General features: G+C 55.5%; 1 protein-coding gene across 12 annotated transcripts in view; it reads left to right on the forward strand.

Annotated features, from left to right (window-relative positions):
- Positions 1 to 22,521, forward strand: part of EHMT1 (euchromatic histone lysine methyltransferase 1) — a 109,547-nt gene that overhangs the window by 27,617 nt on the left and 59,409 nt on the right. For 10 of the 12 annotated variants that reach the window (NM_001099041.1, XM_024998807.2, XM_024998808.2 and 7 more), the window contains 2 exon segments: positions 17,297 to 17,360; positions 21,594 to 22,150. In NM_001099041.1, coding sequence (NP_001092511.1) covers positions 17,297 to 17,360; positions 21,594 to 22,150 — 621 coding nt within the window. 12 annotated transcript variants of the gene reach the window in all.

Consider the following 22,521-nt stretch of genomic DNA (forward strand, 5'->3'; position numbering starts at 1 on the left):
GAAATTCAGCCGTGAATGTGTTTGTTTTTCCCATGTTATTTCTGTCCCATTATAGAGCAGTATTGTGGGAAGGTTAGAAAAAAATCTCGAATCAGATTAGGAACATAGTCTTCTTGCAAGAACCTTTCTGATGAAGGAAAACGTAGTGAATTTCTCTGGTGTTCTGCACGTAGCCTGCACTTCCGCTGCTCACCACCAGATGGCGGCCCGTCCCACCGAGCCGGGGCTCTGTTGGACGTCCGCCGCCTTCCTGTGGGTGGCGCGGGTCCTGGTCCCTGGCCCCCTCTGAGTCAGTGCTCAGCAGGGGCCGGTCCTCCTCCCAGGAAGCTCGGGGCTCTCCTGCCCGTCAGAGGCTCGGCCCACCTCCGTCTGCCTGGCCACCCTGCAGGGCCCTCCGGGGTGGATAGTGCCCCTCCCCGCCGGTGTCTCGTGGGAGGTGCTTAAGGTCTGCGGAGGGGAGCCGGTGTCTCCTCCTCCTTGATGTATCAATTCCATCCAGCTTTGTTTTCCCTCCGCTGTTCTACAGGGAGTGTGGAGCTGGGCTGCGGAGCCCTGGCCCGGGGAGGTGGTCAGTTACTGGACGCTTGTGCTGCCCGCTGTTCAGTGGATTGAAAACTTTCTTCTCATTAAAACACTTGAAGGCCGTTCCTCACGTTAGTAATGGGGAGAAGCATGCACCGGTGAGAGGAGAGAAAATGACCCCGTTCTTGGGACTCTCGCCGTGCCCGTGGGAAGGAGCATCTCTCGAGTGAGGCGGCGCCGCCCACCTGGTGCCCACGGCAGCCGTGGGGCCCGGGCCAATGCGGGTCCCTGGTGACTGTTCCCGGAGGTGCCATTGGCCCAGCGTGAGACCTTGCTTGGGCTGTAAGAAGCAGTGGCCACAGGGGGGCACCCGCTGGGAGAGTCCTGGCGCACTGGCCCCCTCTGAGGACACAGTGTCCGTCCTGGAGCAGAGGTGCAGGCCCTGGAGGCAGCAGAGCCGTGGTGGACGGGCTTTGTGTGCCGTCTCTTTACAGAGCCAGTTTAGGAAGCAGCTTCTGAGTGTCTTTGGACAGCAGGCAGGACTGCAGTCTTGACAGGCGTCTGTCAGAGAGCATGTGCTGGTGGTGCTACCCTCCCGGCCCTCTGGTCCAGGCCCCTCGCCGCTCGCCAGCGTCTCGCGTCCAGGCCCCTCGCGGCTCACCAGCGTCTCGCGTCCAGGCCCCTCGCCGCTCGCCAGCGTCTCGCGTCCAGGCCCCTCATTGCACAAGACGCAGTATCTTCCTTGGCAGAGAGCCCAGAATGCTCCCTGCCCCCATTGCAGAGCATCTCTTTTTGTTCCTTTGTTTTCCTGTTTCGTCTCAAAGAGCAGGTGCAGGTCAGTGTGATGCGGTGGGCTCTCCTTTCTGCAGTCTTTGTGTGACCGCGTGACTTCTCTCTTGATGTTACAGGACTGCACTTTGTGGTCCATCATTCCTTGAAATGTGTTCATCAAACGGTCTTGGGACACGTGGCAGGGAACACGTATCTTGGGGCATTGTTAGGCTGGGTGTTAGGGCTTACCCAGGGGAGTCAGTCCACCGCGTTTCCTGGGGTCTCCCTGTCCAGCGAGGTTGGCAGAGTTGTACTTCCTTGTGGGGCTCAGTGCAGAGCTGGACCTTCGGGGTGAAAGCTGAGCGGAGGGTGTGCAGCCCAAGACCAAGGCTCTGACCTGGGGGTGCTGAGTAGCTTGATGCCATAGGTTGGCACCTCAGGGTGTTTGGCAGGCTGACTTGGACCTGAAAATTGTTGCGCTGCATTAGGGGTCAGCAAACTTCTTCTGGCAAGGCCATCTGTGCGTGCTCCTCATGGTTTCTGATACATACGCTTTCTTACTTTTACGCCTTACACATACGAAAGCCATTCTTAGCTGCCGGAAGCACATGGATGGGCTGGGTCTGGAGCTGGCCGGTGGCTGCTTTGGGATTCTCCGTGCTGCTAGATGTGGGCGTGAGCTCGTGGACGGGGTGGCGCTGGGTGTTGTGAGAAGATGCAGGGCAGGCACAGTTGTAGAAGATGGCTTTTGAACTGCAGGGCAGACGTGAAGGTTGAAGAGGGGCGAGACTGGAGTGTGAACAGGAGTTAATGGGCTGCTCCTGCTACTCGTGACCTCAGGGGTTGAAACAGGAAGGGAGCAGTGTCGTGTGTGTACTTGGTGAGGAGGCGTCGAGCTTGCTGATGGTGCGCAGGAGTGAAGCCTGAACGAGACTCCTGTTTAAAGAGTGCCTCTCTGGCCGTGTTGGGTTTTAGCTGTGGCTGCAGGCTCTCTGGCTGTGCGCAGGGCATGCTTGCTGTGAGGTGTGTGTGCGTCAAGCCTGGGCTCCTGCGCCGGGGGTGTGGCTGCTGGCTGCCATGCCTTCGGGCCCTCGTGGCGGCTGAGGCACTGAGGGAGGGACTGGGTGTGTGTGGACGGGGCCAGGTGGCTTTCCGAAGCGGACACGGGTGTGCAGCTCCAGGACAGTCTGAAGTTTGCGAGTTGGTGGCCTCGGCAGGGTGGGGTGGGGCGGGACCTGGCTCCGGCCTGCACGTGCCTTCAGGAGTGGGGCCAGCCGGGGTGGGAGGGGGCAGAGACGGGGCTTTAACAGAGACGTAGTGCTGCTGCTGCTGTCAGGGTCGGGAGAAGCGGGGGCAGTGGCGGGCACCTGGGCCAGCCGCGGCTTGGGGCCAGGCTGTGGCGGGACCTCGCCTTTGGACAGCTGGATTTGGGGGTGATTGTCTGGCTCTGGTTTATTGACTATGCCAAAGCCTTTGACTGTGTGGATCACAATAAGCTGTGGAAAATTCTGAAAGAGATGGGAATACCAGACCACCTGACCTGCCTCTTGAGAAACCTGTATGCAGGTCAGGAAGCAACAGTTAGAACTGGACATGGAACAACAGACTGGTTCCACGTAGGAAAAGGAGTACGTCAAGGCTGTATATTGTCACCCGGCTTGTTTAACTTACATGCAGAGTACATCATGAGAAACGCTGGGCTGGAAGAAACACAAGCTGGAATCAAGATTGCCAGGAGAAATATCAATAACCTCAGATACGCAGATGACACCACCCTTCTGGCAGAAAGTGAAGAAGAACTAAAGAGCCTCTTGATGAAAGTGAAAGAGGAGAATGAAAAAGCTGGCTTAAAGCTCAACATCCAGAAGACTAAGATCATGGCATCTGGTCTCATCACTTCATGGCAAATAGATGGGGAAACAGTGGAAACAGTGGCTGACTTTATTTTTCTGGGCTCCAAAATCACTGCAGATGGTGACTGCAGCCATGAAATTAAAAGACGCTTACTCCTTGGAAGGAAAGTTATGACCAAGCTAGACAGCATATTCAAAAGCAGAGACGTTACTTTGCCAACAAAGGTCCATCTAGTCAAGGATATGGTTTTTCCAGTAGTCGTGTATGGATGTGAGAGTTGGTCTATAAAGCTGAGGGCCGAAGAATTGCTGCTTTTGAACTGTGGTGTTGGAGAAGACTCTTGAGAGTCCCTTGGACTGCAAGGAGATCCAACCAGTCTATTCTAAAGGAGATCAGTCCTGGGTGTTCATGGGAAGGACTGATGTTGAAGCTGAAACTCCAGTACTTTGGCCACCTCATGTGAAGAGTTGACTCATTGGAAAAGACCCTGATGCTGGGAAAGATTGAGGGCAGGAGAAGGGGATGACAGAGGATGAGGTGGTTGGATGGCATCACAGACTCAATGGACGTGGATTTGGGTGGACTCCAGGAGTTGGTGATGGACAGGGAGGCCTGGCGTGTTGCGGTTCAGGGGGTCGCAAAGAGTCGGACATGACTGAGCGACTGAACTGGTCTGGCTCACAGCAGACTCTGCAGCTGTGTGTGTGATGCACTTGTGCGTGTCACACAGTGAGACTGGCTGGGCTCTGCCAGGCATGCTTGTGTCCCCGGGCTTCAGGCGCTCCTCAGTCTCCTTGGGCTGGTGGAGGGTGTAGGCGATCCCACGGCACAGGGCCTGGGCACGGCCGGGTTCTGGCGTGTTGCTGGACCCTGTGAAGGGGCACGTGTGGTTCTGCTTCTATGCGGGTCTCTGCTGTTGCTCCGGACTCCCGTGAAGAGCGGGTTCCCACCTCTGACAAAAGTGACCTCACCACACGGCCTGCGTCTCCCTTGCTTTCTGCGGCTGGGCAGGTCTCGGCAACATGCGTTAGGGGTCATGAAATTTCCACCTCTGTACTTGGAGCGTGTTTTGTTTTTTATTAAATGCAGACATTTTAAACGTAACTGCATGTCATTTACCGAGAGAATGTGAAAATATTAGTCGGTCAGTCGTGTCTGACTCTTTGCGACCCCATGGACTGTATCCCGCCAGGCTCCTCCGTCCATGGGATTCTCCAGGCTAGAACACTGGAGTGGGTAGCCACGCCCTCCTCCAGGGGATCTTCCCCAACCAGGGATTGAACCTGGGTCTCCCACATTGCAGGCAGGTTCTTTGCTGTCTGAGACCTAACAAAATTCCAGTAATTCACATCATCTAACCATTTTAAGATTTTCCTCCAGTCTTGTCGGAATGTCACTTTATGGATGATTGGTTCAGATCAGCGTCCCAACACAGCCTGTACTTGCCGTGCACGGGTGAGGGTTCTGTTCAGTCCAAAGCGTTGGCTTGGGGAGGAGCCTGGGTCGGAGGCTTTGCAGGGTGCGGAGGACGGATGAAGATGCATAGCCGGGAGAGCGGGCAGCCCCAAGAGCGGGCATCAGGAGAGCAGGCATCGGGAGAGCGGGCAGCCGGGAGAGCGGGCATCGGGAGAGCGGGCGGCCGGGAGAGCGGGCATCGAGAGAGCGGGCGGCCGGGAGAGCGGGCATCGGGAGAGCGGGCATCGGGAGAGCGGCCGTCTGCTGCCATTGCCACTTTGCAGAGAGGCCGGTTGAGGAGAATCCGCAGACAACAAGGAGCCTGTCTGTTTCAGAGTCACTGATACGCATTGTATGCGGCCACATTGGGTATTAATTGTGTTTTCCAAATTTAGGAACTCTCTTTTTTTTCTGTCAAGGGGAAGAACAGACAAAAGAGGGGAAAAAAATATGTGAGATGTTGAAAGGATTCATTCTTTCTTTCCTAATTGGCTTGTGAAATTGATATGTGGTAAATAGTTTAAAATCAGGGAGTGCGGGTGGGTGGGGAGCACTCTAGAAGCCTCCAGCTTTGAAAACCCGTCTGGTGCTCGCAGCCCAGCTGGCATTGGTGCCCGCATGGTTCTCGGGGGAGAGGCCACCGCTGGGCTGGACCCTGTGCAGGGACCTCGGACTGGGCCTGTTCTTTGTTTTACGTAAGGGTACCTGACAACCTTAGAGCAGGACTTTATAATTCCTTTGTTTTTTTTTCTCTGAATTTTATTTTCTTCTGTGTTCTGTTCTCTTATGAAGAAATTATTTGATTAATATTTCTCTTTTTGTTTTAGGAGTATGATTTCATAGGGCAGAGAATATTGCCTTTTGAAAATGTAAATCACCGTCTCAGAATATCAGAAACCCAGGGTCCTTCTGTCTCTTGCTGATTCTCACAGACTCAGTGGAGGGTTACCAGGTTCAGGAAGTAAGGATACAGGGTGCCCAGTTACGTTAGAAGTTCAGGTGCACTTATTAATGCTGAAACATGACTTGTCGCTTATCCAACCTTCAGATACCGCTGGACGTCCCTGTGTTGGGCAGCTGGTAGTGCCTGTTGCCCTGGTGGCTGGACCTGCAGTTGGATTTACACGTCAAGCATGGGATTGGATTCTGTCTCACCTCCTGGGATGCCTTTTTCCCCTTCAGTTCAGTTCAGTTCAGTCGCTCAGTCGTGTCCCACTCTTTGCAACCCCATGAATCGCAGCACGCCAGGCCTCCCTGTCCATCACCAACTCCCGGAGTTTACTGAGACTCACGTCCATCGAGTCAGTGATGCCATCCAGCCATCTCATCCTCTGTCGTCCCCTTCTCCTCCTGCCCCCAATCCCTCCCAGCATCAGAGTCTTTTCCAATGAGTCAACTCTTCACATGAGGTGGCCAAAGGACTGGAGTTTCAGCTTTAGCATCATTCCTTCCAAAGAGCACCCAGGGCTGATCTCCTTTAGAATGGACTGGTTGGATCTCCTTGCAGTCCAAGGGACTCTCAAGAGCCTTCTCCAACACCACAGTTCAAAAGCATCAATTCTTCGGCGCTCAGCCTTCTTCACAGTCCAACTCTCACATCCATACATGACCACTGGAAAAACCATAGCCTTGACTAGACGGACCTTTGTTGGCAAAGTAATGTCTCTGCTTTTGAATATGCTATCTAGGTTGGTCATAACTTTTCTTCCAAGGAGTAAGCGTCTTTTATTTTGATGGCTGCAGTCACCATCTGCAGTGATTTTGGAGCCCCAAAAAATAAAGTCTGACACTGTTTCCACTGTTTCCCCATCTATTTCCCATGAAGTGATGGGACTGGATGCCATGATCTTCGTTTTCCGAATGTCGAGCTTTAAGCCAACTTTTTCACTCTCCTCTTTCACTTTCATCAAGAGGCTTTTTAGTTCCTCTTCACTTTCTGCCATAAGGGTGGTGTCATCTGCATATCTGAGGTTATTGACATTTCCCCTGGCAGTCTTGATTCCAGCTTGTGCTTCTTCCAGCCCAACGTTTCGCATGATTTACTCTGCATATAAGTTAAATAAACAGGGTGACAATATACAGCCTTGATGTACTCCTTTTCCTATTTGGAACCAGTCTGTTCCATGTCCAGTTCTAACTGTTGCTTCCTGACCTACATATAGGTTTCTCAAGAGGCAGGTCAGGTGGTCTAGTATTCCTGTCTCTTTCAGAATTTTCCACAGTTTATTGTGATCCACACAGTCAAAGGCTTTGGTAGTCAATAAAGCAGAAATAGATGTTTTTCTGGAACTCTCTTGCTTTTTCCATGATCCAGCGGATGTTGGCAATTTGATCTCTGGTTCCTTTGCCTTTTCTAAAACCAGCTTGAACATCAGGAAGTTCACGGTTCATGTATTGCTGAAGCCTGGCTTGGAGAATTTTGAGCATTACTTGACTAGCGTGTGAGATCAGTGCAATTGTGTGGTAGTTTGAGCATTCTTTGGCATTGCCTTTCTTTGGGATCAGAATGAAAACTGACCTTTTCCAGTCCTGTGGCCACTGCTGAGTTTTCCAAATTTGCTGGCATATTGAGTGCAGCACTTTCACAGCATCATCTTTCAGGATTTGGAATAGCTCAACTGGAATTTCATCACCTCCACTAGCTTTGTTCGTAGTGATGGTTTCTAAGGCTCACTTGACTTCACATTCCAGGATGTCTGGCTCTAGGTGAGTGATCACACCGTCGTGATTATCTTGGTCATGAAGATCTTTTTTGTACAGTTCTTCTGTGTATTCTTGCCGCCTCTTCTTAATATCTTCTGCTTCTGTTAGGTCCATACCATTTCTGTCCTTTATCGAGCCCATCTTTGCATGAAATGTTCCCTTGGTATCTCATTTTCTTGAAGAGATCTCTAGTCTTTCTCATTCTGTTGTTTTCCTCTATTTCTTTGCATTGATCGCTGAGGAAGGCTTTCGTATCTCTTCTTACTATTCTTTGGAACTTTGCATTCAGATGCTTATATCTTTACTTTTCTCCTTTGACTTTTGCTTCTCTTCTTTTCTCAGCTATTTGTAAGGCCTCCCCAGACAGCCATTTTACTTTTTTGCATTTCTTTTCCATGGGGATGGTCTTGATCCCTGTCTCCTGTACAATGTCATGAACCTCATTCCATAGTTCATCAGGCACTCTATCTGTCAGATCTAGGCCCTTAAATGTATTTCTCACTTCCACTGTATAATCATTAGGGATTTGATTTAGGTCATACCTGAATGGTCTGCTTCCTTCAATTTAAGTCTGAATTTGGCAATAAGGAGTTCATGATCTGAGCCACAGTCAGCTCCTGGTCTTATTTTTGTTGACTGTATAGAGCTTCTCCATCTTTGGCTGCAAAGAATATAATCAGTCTGATTTCGGTGTTGACCATCTGGTGATGTCAAACCCCTTAGGGTTTGGTTTTTCCAGTAGTCGTGTATGGATGTGAGAGCTGGACCATAAAGAAGGCTGAGTGCCAAAGAATTGATGCTTTTGAACTGTGGTGTTGGACAAGACTCTTGAGAGTCCCTTGGACTGCAAGGAGATCCTACCAGTCCATCCTAAAGGAAATCAATCCTGAATATTCATTGGAAGGACTGATGCTGAGGCTGAAGCTCCAGTACTTTGGCCACCTGATGCAAAGAGCCAACTCACTGAAAAAGACCCTGATGGGAAAGCTTGAAGACAGGAGGAGAAGAGGGCGACACAGGATGAGATGCTTGGAGGACATCACCGACTCGATGGACATGAGCTTGAGCAAACCCTGGGAGATAGTGAAGGGCTTCTAGTGAAAGACAGGGAAGCCTGGTGTGCTGTGGTCCATGGGGTTGCAAAGAGTTGGACATGACTTACCAACTGAAAATGCTTGTGTATATCGAAATCTGCCCGTTGGCATTCAAGTAAGAAACTTCACAGAGCTTTCTGTCTTTTTTCTCCAGCCACATCAGTGCCTTAGATAGGATTTGACGCGGATGTTCCAAAGCGTGGAGTGTGGTCTACTGGGAGAGGACGTCAGGCCCAGCGCGGGGCCGGCGTGTGTGGGGTGGCTCTGCGCCCTTCCCCGGGGTGCGCTGCTGCTCCCGGTCTGCGCTGGTCCCTCCTGGGCGGACTTTGTCCCCCTCCTCCGTGCCTTTCAGCCAGGTCTGATAGGAGTTGTGTTGGAGGCGTGAAGAGGTTGAATGAGGGTCTGGATAGGCTGGTGGAGGGGCTCTTACCAGGCCAGTTCAGGCATCGTGGGCGCCAGCTCCAGTTTCACTGTCAGAAGCGGGGGGTCACTGTGTGGGAGCCAGGTGCGGGGCTGAGCCTGCGGCGCTTGACCGAGGATGAGGCCGGGGCCTGCCTGCTCTCCCGTGGCCCAGAGGGGGTGCGCTGTCCGCGGAGTCCTGCCTTCTCCGAGACCCTGCCTCTGTGAGCTCTGCGTCGTTGGTGTGGCGCTGCACCCCGCCCTCAGGACCCCGGTCACCCTTTCAGGCTCTCCGCTGCTCCCACCCTGTAGCTGTCTGCTTGTTTGGAAGTTTGTGTGTAAAAGGCTCTTTGACCGAAAGCAGCCCCAGAGTCTCGCAAGTCCCAGGCCCTGAGAAGATCCCGTTTTCAGTCTGGGCTTGGGAGTTAGAGGGGAGGTCTCCCCGCAGAGTTCCTGGAGTCTGGGCAGGGTGCCGTGGGTGGCGGTGAGCAGACCTTGGGGGAGCTGTCTTTCTGGGACTGCCGCGTCTTGGTGGCGCGCTGCACGAGAGCCGAGCGGCGTGTGTGCTGAGCGCACACCCGGTGAGCACCGGCCGCCTGCTCCCCTGTGTGCGGCGCACTCGTGACTGTGCTCAGGCTTGTGCTTTGCCAACCGGAAGGCCTGATGCTGCAGACGCCTCACAGGGCTGGGCTCCCGGTGGTTGTGCGGGTTTGACTCTGGGTTGTGTCTGTCTCCCAGGGAGGAGGTGAAGGAGCTAGGGCCCCTCTTTCTTGGGACACGTGGGTCTTGGCTGGAGGTGGGACAGGTGAGCAGGTGCGGAAGGAAGGGAGGAGAGTGGAGGGCTTGTCCCCAGTGGGGGCGCCTCTCCTTCCGAGGCCGGGGCACTGGGCTTCCGGGCCCATGGGGCCGGGGTCACAGGCCTGTAGGGCAGCCGTGACCCGTCAGTGACGAGGCCTGAGGGAGACTTTAGAGGATTTCATTGGAGGTTCTTCCAGGAAAAAGGCCAGGCTTTGGGAAACAAGGGAAGTGCCGGCAGGCCCCCACCCGTGTTGGTTCTGTGGTCTCTGCACGGAGAGAGCGGCCTTTCGGGCCCTGGCGTCTGTGGCCGTGGTGACGTGGTCACAGCCTGCACTGCCGGCTGGTGCTTCACATGTGTGAGCATGCTTCACTCGCTTACGGCCAACTCCGTCAGTTCAGTGCCGGCGCTCAGTCGTGTCCCACTCTTTCTCACCCCATGGACTGCAGCATGCCAGGCCTCCCTGTCCTTGATCATCTTCCAGAGTCTGCTCAAACCATGTCCATTGAGTCGGTGATGCCATCCAACCATCTCATCCTATGTTGCCCCCTTCTCTTGCCCTCAGTCTTCCCCAGCATCAGGGTCTTTTTCAGTGAGTCAGCTCTTCACATCAGGTGGCCAAAGTATTGTAGCTTCAGCATCAGTCCTTCCAATGAATATTCAAGGTTGATTTCTTTTAGGATTGACTGGTTTGATCTTGCAGTCCAAGGGATTCTCAAGAGTCTTCTGCAACACCACACTTCAAAAGCATCAATTCTTTGGCGCTCAGCTTTCTTTATGGTCCAACTCTCCCATCCATGGAGAAGGAAATGGCAATCCACTCCAGTATTCTTGCCTGGAGAATCCCATGGACAGAGGAGCCTAGTGGGCTACAGTCCATGGGGTCGCAAAGAGTCAGATATGACTGAGTGACAATACCTCACATCCATACATGACTACTGGAAAAACCATAGCTTTGACTAGATGGACTTTTGTCGGCAGAGTAATGTTTCTGCTTTTTATGGTCATAGCTTTTCTTCCAAGGAGCAAGCGTCTTTTAATTTCACGCTGCAGTCGCCATCTGCAGTGACGTTGGAGCCCGAGAGAGTAAAGCCTGTCACTGTTGCCACTGTTTCCCCATCTGTTTGCATGAAGTGATGGGACCGGATGCCATGATCTTAGTTTTTTGAATGTTGAGTTTTAAGCCAGCTTTTTCACTCTCCTCTGTCAATTTCATCAAGAGGCTCTTTAGTTCCTCTTCGCTTTCTGCCATAAGGATGGTGTTGTCTTCATATCTGAGGTTATTGATATTTCTGTCAGCAGTCTTGATTCCAGCTTGTGCTTTATCCAGCCCGACATTTCGCACGATATACTCTGCATGTAAATTAAATAAGCAGGGTGACATTATACAGTCTTGACATACTCTTTTCCCAGTTTGGAACCAGTCCATTGTTCCATGTCTGATTCTAACTGTTGCTTCTTGACCTGCCTACAGATTTTTCAGGAGGTTTGTAAGGTGGTCTGGTATTCCCATCTCTTTAAGAATTTTCCACAGTTTGTTGTGATCCACACAGTCAAAGGCTTTGGCGTAGTCAAGAAAGCAGAAGTAGATGTTTTTCTGGAACTCTCTTGCTTTTTTGATGATCCATCAGATGTTGGCAATTTGATCTGTTGTTCCTCTGCCTTTTCTGAATCCAGCTTAACATCTGGAAGTTCTTGGTTCATGTACTGTTGGAGCCTTACTTGGAGAATTTTGAGCATTACTTTAATAGCATGTGAGATGAGTGCAGTTGTGTGGTAGTTTGAACATTCTTTGTTATTGCCTTTTTTTGGGATTGGAGTGAAAACTGACCTTTTTTAGTCCTGTGGCCACTGCTGAGTTTTCCAAATTTGCTGGCATATTGAGTGCAGCAGTTTCACAGAATGATCTTTAAGGATTTGAAATAGCTTAAGTGGAATTCCATCACCTCCACTAGCTTTATTTGTAGTGATTCTTTCTAAGGCCCACTTGACTTTGCATTCCAGGATGTCTGGGGTCTGTGAGTGATCATGCCTTCGTGGTTATCTGGATCATTAAGATCTTTTTTGTATAGTTCTTCTGCATATTCTTGCCACCTTTTCTTAAAATCTTCTGCTTCTGTTAGGTCAATCAGGTAGATGATTATAAATGGAGAAGTCCTAATTTAAAGTCAGATCATAGCTGAAAACTTTGTTTTAACCCATCATTTTGTTTTGCTTCGATTTGGGACAGAGGATAACCTGCCAGGCTAGAGGGCGTTGAGAGAAGTGAAATCATTTCTTTTCTGTGAGCTTGTGACTTAAGTGCTGCTCTTCCTTTTTATGCAAAACTGGCCGCTGGTGGCTTGAGTTTTAAAGGCACAGCGGCATTAGAGGAGAGGCTCAGAACAGGCTTTGTTAGGTAGAGGCTTGTGCAGACATTTCAGCCCCAGAGAGTATTCGTTTTCTCTGGAGCGTCTCTTTCTATTCATCTGACGAGCTAGGTTGTCCTTCATTGGAGACCCACCAGCACCTCAGGCTCCAGCCCCGTGAGGACCCTCGCCCTCTCGTAGCCACGTCCTGCCCACCTGCCTGTCCGTCCTCTCCCCCGTCCCCCGTGCGTGCCCCTTCCGCCCCGTGCCCCCAGGAGCAGTGCTTGGGCTTTAAGTGGGGACGGGTGTAGCTGAGATTCGCGCTCGCCCAGGCCTGGCACATTTTGTGTGTCAGTGGTTCCTGAGTGCCCTCGGGTAGATGCAGGATAAAACGTGCTCACTCTGGCATTATTAGAAGGTGTGTTACATAATATTCTTAAAACAGACCTTTTTTTGGGGGGAGTTATGAACCTTAATTTTGTGGGCAGACGTGGCTGGTAGTGGTGATGGGAGGTTGGTGGTTTTTGCTGAGTTCGTGGGAGTGCTGGGCTGTGCAGCTGTGCCCACTCTGGTTCGTCTCCAGACGCCCCTTTCTCGCCAGCGAGAACCCGGGGCCCAGAGGCGGCGTCAGTGGTGGGCCTGCAGTGGGGTGCGCTCGGTCACTGACGGCCACTCGGCGCCACCGTCCTGACTCCTGCGCAGGCGCCGACAGCACAGCTCTGGCAGCATCGGTGAAACTGCCGGCTGAGGTCCTGGAAGGACCTCTTAGAAGGGCCTTGGGCCCCCAAGGCCTCCTGTTGCAGGGAGGGTTGACGGGTGTGGGTGGTGGGTGGTGGGGTGCAGCTGTGATGGGCTGAGGGGTGCCGGGGTCCATCCATGTGGGGCCACGGTTGGAGACGAGGCGTGGCCCACCCCGCCCTCAGTGGACAGTGGGACTTTGGGGTCCTGGGCTGAGGCAGCTGGCCCCCCGCCCTACCTGGTGGGGTGGGTCATGGTGGCGTTACTTAGAGGGGCAGCCAAGGACGCTCCCGGGAGGTGACGCCTGAAGTCAGGTGCCGATGTTGAGGCAGGTGGGTGAGCTGTGTGAGCGTTGCTCACGGCCCAGATCTTGTGGGTCGGGACCCACGTGCGGACTCAGTGCTGGTCCTAGGTGTCTGGAGGCCAGCTCCCCCCAGGGGCCTGACAGGGCGCCATCTCCCCCAGCCCAGGGTCGCCCAAGCTTCTCGTCTTCCCGACTCTGGAAAGGCAGACTTTGAGACCCCCGTGCTGACTGAGGTGGACACAGCCATGGCTTCTGGCTCCTGGGCCTGCTGCCCCACCCGTCTCTACGTCCTGGTCTTGCACTTTCTGGGACACGGGTCCCTCAGCCACACGGGGCCTGTGTGTGTGCCTGCAGTCCCAGCCCCCGTGCACACGGGGTGCAGGCGCAGAAGCCGGAGGAGCCCCACGCACGTGGGTGTGGCGTGAGCGCTGAGCACCCTGGGCTGTGGGCCCCGCGTCAGGCGCCAGGCCCTTCACCCCCGACTGCCCCTGGGGCAGGAGTCCCTGCCCTCTGCCAGCCCCGCGTCGGGCACCAGGCCCTTCACCCCTGGCCGCCCCAGGGGCACGGGTCCCGCCCTCTGCTGGCCCTGTGTCGGGCGCCAGGCCTTTCATCCCCGGCCGCCCGGGGCGGGGCCCCACCCTCAGCTGCAGGAGCCGCTGCCCAGTGCGCCAGGGTCCTGGGGACAGGGCCTGCGCTCCTGCCACGTGTCCTCGCTGCCGTCTCTGCCCTCATGCTCGGCTCTGGCCTCTGAGCCTGCAGTGCACGGCCTGCTTCTCGTCTGAAGGCTTTTCTAGCTGCTTCTTACAGCAGTTTATTTTGAAATAACTTCAAACATGCAGAAAGTTCCAAGGTTAGCACAGTGATGCCCGTCTGTCTTCACCGACCTCCACTCTGTCCTTCACATGTGCCCCTGTGTGAGCACACCCACAGGCACATGTGCGCAGCGCGTCTCCTCTGCACCGCTCGGAGTCAGGTCGACTCTTACGCAGACAAGGACAGTCCTCCTGAATAAGCGTCAGAAGGTGATGGCGCAGGTGTCTGGTCTGCACCCAACTGTCACGTTAATCGCACATGGACCCCGCACCCGTTCACTGTGTGTGCAGCCGTGTGGTCACACGCGGACACGTTCATGGTGTCTGGTCGTTGCTGTGCTTACAGTCATCTCGTCACACGTGGTTACATGTGGACACGATGCTGGTCACTGTGTGCACATTCAGTCGTATTGTCACGTGGTCACACGAGGACACAGCCCCCAGTCAGCTGTTACATCGCCACATGTGCTTACACGTGGATGGGGCACCCGGTCACTGTGTGTATAGTCCCGTGGTCACACGTGGTTACTTGTGAACGCGGCACGTGGTCACTGTGTGTACAGTCACGTCACATGGACACAGTACCTGTCAGTGTATGTACAGGCATCACGTGGTCACCCCGGACACAGCACCCCACTCATTGCATACACAGTGGTCACGTGGCCACGGCGTCTGGTTGCCATGTGCACGGCTGTCGCGTGGTCACGCAGAGATGGTGCCCGGTCCCGGGTGTGCACAGCCGTCGCGTGGTCGCACACAGAGATGGTGTCTGGTTGCTGGGTGTACAGTCATCATGGTAACCTCTCAGGGTGCTTTTGCACTCTGGCCAGGGACTTGCGGGGACTCCTGGCTCCTCTGGTCTCCAGCTCCCTGGTCTTCCTGATCCAAGGGCCTGCACTGCTTTCCAGAAGCCTAGGGTTGGGTGTCGGAGAAGGCAATGGCACCCCACTCCAGTACTCTTGCCTGGAAAATCCCATGGATGGAGGAGCTGGGAAGGCTGGAGTCCATGGGGTCGCTGAGGGTCAGACACGACTGAGCGCCTTCACTTTCACTTTTCACTTTCATGCTTGGAGAGGGAAATGGCAACCCACTCCAGTGTTCTTGCCTGGAGAATCCCAGAGATGGGGGAGCCTGGTGGGCTGCCGTCTGTGGGGTCACAGAGTCAGACACGACTGAAGTGACTTAGCAGCAGCAGCAGCAGGGTTGGGTGTCAGGAGACCAGAGACCTGCCCCTTTGTCCATGACAACCCAGCGTGAGGAGAGCCTGAAAGTGTCCCTGGTACCTGAGGACAGTCTTGCGGGACATACTGGGAGATTCTGTAAAGGTCGTGTTTCTCGTGAAGCTCTTGTACGAATTGTAGTGACGGCTTCCCCCTCCAGCGTGCTCTGCCATCAGTGGGTGGAATCTCGGGTAAGGAGGTGCGTCCCTGTTGGACTGTCAGCTACTGCTGCTGCTGTTCACTTGATGGACATGAGTCTGAGCAAGCTCCAGGGCTTGGTGATGGGCATGGAGGCCCAGCGTGCTGCAGTGCTGAGGCTCCTTCTGCAGAGCAGGGCCGGGCTTACCAGCCAGTTCTCCCCGTGGGGATTGTCACAGCCTCTGCCTGGAGGGTCGCAGGCAGGCCTCAGGTCTCAGCCCATGTTGCGTGGTTTGGGTTTTGTTACGGTTTGTGTTTCCTGAGTGCAGGTGCTGGGGGCAGAGTGCTGGCGGTGTGCCGGGTGGGGACACAGGTACAGCCGCCTGAGGGGGTGTGGCTGGGCCTCCTGCTGGTAGCAGGTGGCGGGGGTGGGTTGGGGGCAGCCTCAGGGTGCGGAGCAGGGGGCTGTTGGCTGTTCACCCTGAAGGCTGGTTCTCCTGATGAGGAGAGCCTGTCAGGCCTGTCTGGGGCTGCTCGGCTTTCCTTGGTGCCTTGGCCATGCTCCGGCTTCCTAACTGCGGCGGGGCCGTGCGGCTGGCCAGCGACAGCAGACCAGGCTGTCATCCAGGCCCGGAATGGGGTGAATGCAGGCTATTGAGAGGGCTGGGGAAGACACCACAGCTGTGCACCCCTACTTCTGTCCTCACAGCCCCCCGCTCTATGACACCCTCAAAGCCCCCCTCTCTCACCCTCACAGCCCCCTGCTCTGTCACACCCTCACAGCCCCCACCCCCTCAGTGACACCCTCACAGCACCCCCCCGTCACACCCTCACAGCCCCCTCTCTGTCACACCCTCACGGCCCCTCCTCTGTCACACCCTCACGGCCCCTCCTCTGTCACACCCTCTCGGCCCCCCTCTGTCACACCCTCACGGCCCCTCCTCTGTCACACCCTCTCGGCCCCCCTCTGTCACACCCTCACGGCCCCTCCTCTGTCACACCCTCACGGCCCCTCCTCTGTCACACCCTCTCGGCCCCCGTCTGTCACACCCTCACGGCCCCTCCTCTGTCACACCCTCTCGGCCCCCCTCTGTCACACCCTCACAGCCCCCCCCACACCGTCACAGCCCCCCCCCACACCCTCACGGCCCCCACCCGTCACCCTCACAGCCCCCCCGACTCTGTGACACCCTCACAGCCTCACTCTGTCACACCCTCACGGCCCCCCCTCTGTCACACCCTCACGGCCCCTCCAACCCGTCACACCCTCACGGCCCCCCTCTCTGTCACACCCTCACGGCCCCTCCAACCCGTCACACCCTCACGGCCCCCCTCTCTGTCACACCCTCACGGCCCCTCCAACCCGTCACACCCTCACAGCCCCCCTCTGTCACACCCTCATGGCCCCTCCTCTGTCACACTCTCACGGCCCCCCACACTCTTGCTGAAGTTCATGTGTGTGTCTCTTCAGCCCCGACTGGAACTCAGCTCCCAGGACTTTGCTGAGAAGGGCCCCTGTGGCTTCGAGCGCAGAGGTCTCTTTGCCGCCTGTTGCTGTCTGCTGGCTCTGGGGGGTGTCACACCCGCTGTCCCTGGTCCTGTCACCTGGGCCCTGCTGTGCAGTGCGCCCCCTGGACTGGCGTCCCTGGCACAGGACAGGCGCTCGGGAACGGGGCCGGCCTTCAGGGCCCTGTGCCCGTGGACTGAGCTCGCCCCTGTAATGGGGCGTCCCATGGGAGCGGCTGACCACCCCGGTGCCAGCAGCTGTGATCTGGGGGCCAGGACTCAGTAGTGCTGCCGGCCCCTCCATGTGTGTGCACGTGACTCAAAACAGCTGGTCCTAGGTCCTTGGGGGTCCTCAGGGACCCCAGAGTCCCCCACTTTGAAAACCCCTGGGTTTCAGACCGCTGGTCAGGCCACACACAGGGAGCCTGGGAGTGCGAGGGCGGGGCCCTCCGTTGCCGCAGAGTTTCCCGGGCCTGTGAGCACCGGCCTCTCGCCCTGCAGCCTGTGTCACGGGCGTCCTCACGGGCCTGAGGGGCCTGGTCTGCCGTCCTTGGTGGGCTGGTTTTCATCTGGGTGTGATGCCCATGGGCCGGGTCCTCTGGTGGAGTGTGACTGACGACTGCTTCTCTTCTGCAGGCGGTTCCGGCGAAGGGGGAGACCAAGCAGGACTGCGGCCTGGGAGCTGAGCTGCCGAGCGAAGGTAAGGGCGCCGGGGCTGCGGGCCTGCAGGGTGGTCCCGTGAGCGGGGCCCCGGGCTCCCGGCCCGCTGGGAGGCAGAGGTCCTGGTCCCCAGGGCGCTGGGGCCAGCAGGGGCGGCTGTGTGAGGTGTCTGGGCTTGGAAGCCCCCCGAGTTGCCCGGCGGTGGAGCGAGGCTGGTGAGGGCCTGGTGCCCAGGGAGCCTCTGGCCGCCCTGTGTGGGGCCGCGCTAGGAACGACCGTGGGAGGTGAGCCCACTGTCCCACCCGAGCCTGCCGGTGGTCCTCCTGAGAGCAGCATCCTGGCTGGACGGCACCACCCGGGGCCCGCTGCACTCCTGCCCCGCACATCTGCCCGCCTCTCAGCTGGGGATGAGACCAGGTCGGGGCCGAGGTCAGCCGAGCTTGCGGCTGTAGACGCCCAGCTGGGCCCTGGCCTCTCAGGGCACGCAGATGCCGGGTCGAGCCTGCTGCGTGTGGGCAGCCACTCCGCCAGGTGCAGGCTGGGCCATCTTGGCAGATGTGCTGGGAGACGGGGCCCGGGCGCCTGGTCCGGTGGCTGAGCCTCCCAGGACGAGGCCTCAGGTGGCCTGCTGGCAGGGAACACCTCGTGCTCCAGGCTGGTGGCCACGTTCATGTGTGTCCTGAGCTGTGATGGGGACTCCGGTGGCCCTGCTCCCTCCTGGGCAGCATCTCTGTCAGCTTTCACATCCATGGGGTCCTCTTTTGTGACCACGCGTGCATGCCTGAGGGTGCCTGTTGGGGATGCAGAGTGTGGGCCCTGGGCCGGGGCTGGCGGCAGGCAGCCTCACGCTGGGATGAAGGACGCGGGGCACAGGCCACAGGGCGGGGTCGTGTGGGCGGTGGCACATGATCGAAGCGCGTCCGATCCCAGGAGAGCCTATGGGGCTGGTTGGGGGTTTGAGGGCCCTTGCTGCCCAAGACTCTCCTGGAGCCCCACCCCTTCCCAGGTCGGAAGCCCGTCCTGGGGGCCAGTTCATGTCTGCCTTCGGTCCCATGCGCTGATGGATGGACGTCCGTGGCCCTGACTTGCTTACTGCCTCACTCGTGCCTAGGGGTGCAGCCCAGAGCCCCTCTCTGCTGTCCCCGGCCACCTACACACTGTCCTGCTGCCCCTCTCCTCCCGTGCGGGACCCCTGAAGCCCTGCCTCGGCGCTCTCCTCTGGTGCTGTGCTTTCCTCTCCCCGGCATGCTGCCGTTCATGGGCTCCTCCCTCCCGCCACCCTCCTAGGCCTTTTCATAAAGAGCCTGAGGGTGAGTGCTGCCAGGTGCGGGGTTCCTCCACACGCGTGGCCCTGAGCCCAGCCCTGGGCCTCCAGACTGGTTGACGAGGCGGCTGCCCCGCACCCATCCCACAGCACGGCTCGTGGGCCCCGTCTTTCTGGTCAGAGTCATCTGGGTTTAGTGTGTCTCTCTGCTGACTGCTGACACTGAGCATTTCTTTGTGTGCTTCTTAGCCTTCTGTATATCTTCTTGGCAGAAATGTCAGTTCAGATCCTTTGCCCATAAAATTGGTTATTGATTTTTTTTTAATTTATTTTTTAATTGAAGGATAATTGCTTTACAGAATGTTGTTGTTTTCTGTCAAACTTCAACACGCATCAGCCATAGATATACATATATCCCCTCCCTCTTGAACCTGCCTCCCATCTCCCTCCCCACCCCACCCCTCTAGGTTGATACAGAGCCCCTGTTTGAGTTCCCTGAGACATACAGCAAATTCCTGTTGGCTATCTATTTTATATATGGTAATGTAAGTTTCCATTCCCTTGTAGCTCAGTCAGTAAAGAATCTGCCTGCAGTGCAGAAGACCCGGGTTTGAACCCTGGGTTGGGAAGATCCCCTGGAGAAGGAAATGGCAACCCACTCCAGTATCCTTGCCTGGAAAATCTCATGGACAGTGGAGCCTGGTCGGCTGCAGTCCATGGGGTTGCAAAGAGTCGGGCACGACTGAGCGACTAACACTAATACTTAATGTAAGTTTCCACGTTACTCTTTCCATTCATCTCACCCTCTCCCCCCTTCCCCGTGTACGTAAGTCTGTTCTCTATGTCTGTTTCTCCATTGCTGCCCTGTAAATAAATTCTTTAGTACCATTTTTCTAGATTCCGTATATATGTGTTAGAATTTCTGTTTCGGATGTAACTTCACTCTGGGTCCATCCACCTCATTAGGCCTGACTCGAGTGTTCCTTTTCATGGCTGAGGAATGCTCCGTGGTGCATCTGTACCGCGGCTTCTGTACCCACTCCTCTGCCGATGGACATCTCGGGTGCCTCCATGCTCCAGCTGTTGTAAATAGTGCTGCAGCGAGCAGTGGGGTACGTGTGTCTTTTTCAGTTTTGGTTTCCTCAGGTACTTGATTAGGAGTGGGGTTGCTGGTCATATGGTGGGTTATTGGTTTTTATTGATGAATTGTCAGAGGTTTTTCAAAATACATTTAAAATACAAGCTCCTTATCAAATGCATGGTTTGCACACACGGCCTTCCAGTCTGTGCTTTGGCCACCTGATGCGCAGAGGAGAACACGGTTAGAGAGCAGCATCAGCTCAGTGGGCGTGCGTGTGAGCAAACTCTGGGAGATAGTAAAGGACAGGGGAGCCTGGTGTGCTGCAGTCCATGGGGTCGCAAAGAGTCGGACACGACTCTGCGACTGAACAGCAACAACAGTCTGCAGGCTGTCTTTTCGCTTTCTTGACTGTGTTCTTGGAGGCGCAGAACGAAGGCCGGTTCATCTGTGTTCCTTCTGTTGCTTGTGCTTTTCTTGTAGCATCTGAGAAACCAGTGCTTAATAGAAAGTCATAAAGGTTTATGCCTACTTTTCATCTTACAGTTAGATCTTGGATACCTTTTCAGTTAACTTTTGTATATGGTGTGAGTCAAGGGTCCAACTTCCTTCTTTAAGTTACTTGCCCTGTGCATTTTAGAGTAAGGTTATGGAGCTCCTCCATATACTGATTGGAGCTCCAGTTAGGGCATCATTGGACTCAGAGAGCTAATTTGAGGTGACACGCATCTTTGTATCTTTGCCATCTCCATAGAGGCTTTGCATGATCTCGGTTAAATTTTGTATCCTATTTTATAGTTTTCTGCTTTTGTGAATACTATCTTATTTTTTCTCGTGTTTTCTTCCCCAAAGTTAAGGCTGGCGTAGAAAAATGTCCTTGTTATTTGCACTTGATTTCACGTCTGGCAGCCTCTCTGCACCCCTGATTGACGTGCCTCTGCGCCCCAGGTGTGCGGGAGGGCTCACCCCTTGTTGCCGGGCCTCTCACTTCATCTCTACTCCTGTGGGGCTGCCTGGGACCTCACTCTTGTGTGAACCTTAGTGGTGTTAATAGATTAGATGTCCTGACATTGTTTCTGATCCTACATGGAATTCATGTAACGTTTCTGAGTAAGTACACGTTTGCATAGATTGGCACACGGGCCTCTCCAAGCTGAGAAGGTTTCTCACCTATTCTGTTTTGCTGAGGATTTAAAAAAATTAATAGCCATTTATCGATTGAGATCGTACTTGCTGCACTTACAAACTTTCTGTGCTCAGGCTATAGTGGTGAATGTGGGCCTCGCCCAGGGGCCAGTGCTGCTGTGACGGAGCTGTGGAGTGCCACGCTATTACCCGGGGACTGGGCTGGTGGATGGTGGGCTCCTGGACATGACCACTGTCCCCTGCACCCAGCGCTGTAACTGTGGGCTTTCTCCTGCGGTGGCAAGTGTGTTTCTTTGTTTATCGAGTTGTGGAGGAGAGGAGCTTCAGAGACCAGAGGTTTGTTAAGCTCCTGACTGACAGACTGAACGCATCCTGTTTTCTTTACGTCTGTTCTTGAGCAGCTGCTCCGGAGACCTTGTTTTCTGTCTGAATCCTCCCCAGTTTTGTTTTCTAGCAGTGACTTTGTTCCTGGAGGATACTAAATCTGTGTCATGTGTTTGAAGCCTTTTAAGAAGTAATTCACAGACAATTGGGTGTTTGTTTCAAGGACCACGGCCCCACCCACTCCTCAGCTGGGGCTCAGGGCAGACTGCCCTCCCTCCCGGGACAGGTTGTCCCCCACTTCATCAAGTCCCTGTTGACACAGTGACTGTGATGTGCTTTGTATTCAGTCCATCTGAAGTCAGATGTTTGTCATGAAGTAAAGACAGTTTCCTGTGAGCATAGCAGTGGGACTCTGTTGGGGTCTCAGGTGGGCACCCCTGACTCTTGTTCTCTTTCTGCAGGGTCACCCATGGCTGCTGATGACGGCTCAGCGGAACAGCAGGGAGGGGAGGCCCCGGTGGCTGCAGACGGGGAGACCAACGGGTCCTGTGACCAGAGCGATGCCAGTGGCCACGCGGCTGCTGTGAAGCACCCTCAGGAGAGCACACGAGGCAGCCCTCAGGAAGGGGCCGGCCCGGGGTCCCGGATAGCGGAAAATGGGATTTTGGACAGAGACCCCGAGGTGGGGAAGCAGAACCACATCCGCTCTGATGGCTTCCCCCAGAATCCTGTCATTGGGAGCAACGGCTACTTCCTTGGCAAGGCCCCCTTGTCTGAGCCACCACTGCGGGTGGCCAGCGCCCTGGCTTCCTCCCTGCCTGGCCACGCGGCGAAGACCCTCCCTGGCGGGGCTGGCAAAGGGAGGACTCCCGGTGCTTTTCCCCAGCCGCCGGCTGCTGTGCCGGCCAAGCCTGGGGAGGGCAGCAAGGACACAGAGGACAAGAAGGCCCCGGCCCCGGGCGCCGACGTCAAGGTCCACAGGGCTCGGAAGACCATGCCGAAGTCCATCCCGGGCCTGGTAACACGTCCCTGTTGGGAGGGCCTCTCCTGTCTGTCTGCTGTTGGTTTCGTGTTTGGACGGCAGGTGGACTTCTCTGCGTGGAGGGGAGAGGCCGGGAAGAGGGGGTCATTCGCCAGGGTTGCCAGCTGGGTCCTGGCGGGTGATTGCCAGCCTGTCTTTGAGGCTTCCCTTGGTGTGCCCAGCCCACGGGTTGCTCCTCCCCCTCTTTGGGAGTCACTTTCTTAGGAGGCTCAGCACCCACCCGTCTCATTGGGGAGCAAGCATTGGGGAGGGCAGTTAGGCCTGGAGCTGCTGAGCTCTCTGCTCCCAGGTGTGCAGTTACACCCCGGAGTTTCTTGGGCGTGTTGCCTGCTGGTGCCTGAGGGCCT

The sequence above is a fragment of the Bos taurus genome, chromosome 11 (assembly GCF_002263795.3).
Source record: "Bos taurus isolate L1 Dominette 01449 registration number 42190680 breed Hereford chromosome 11, ARS-UCD2.0, whole genome shotgun sequence".
Lineage (NCBI taxonomy): Eukaryota > Metazoa > Chordata > Mammalia > Artiodactyla > Bovidae > Bos > Bos taurus.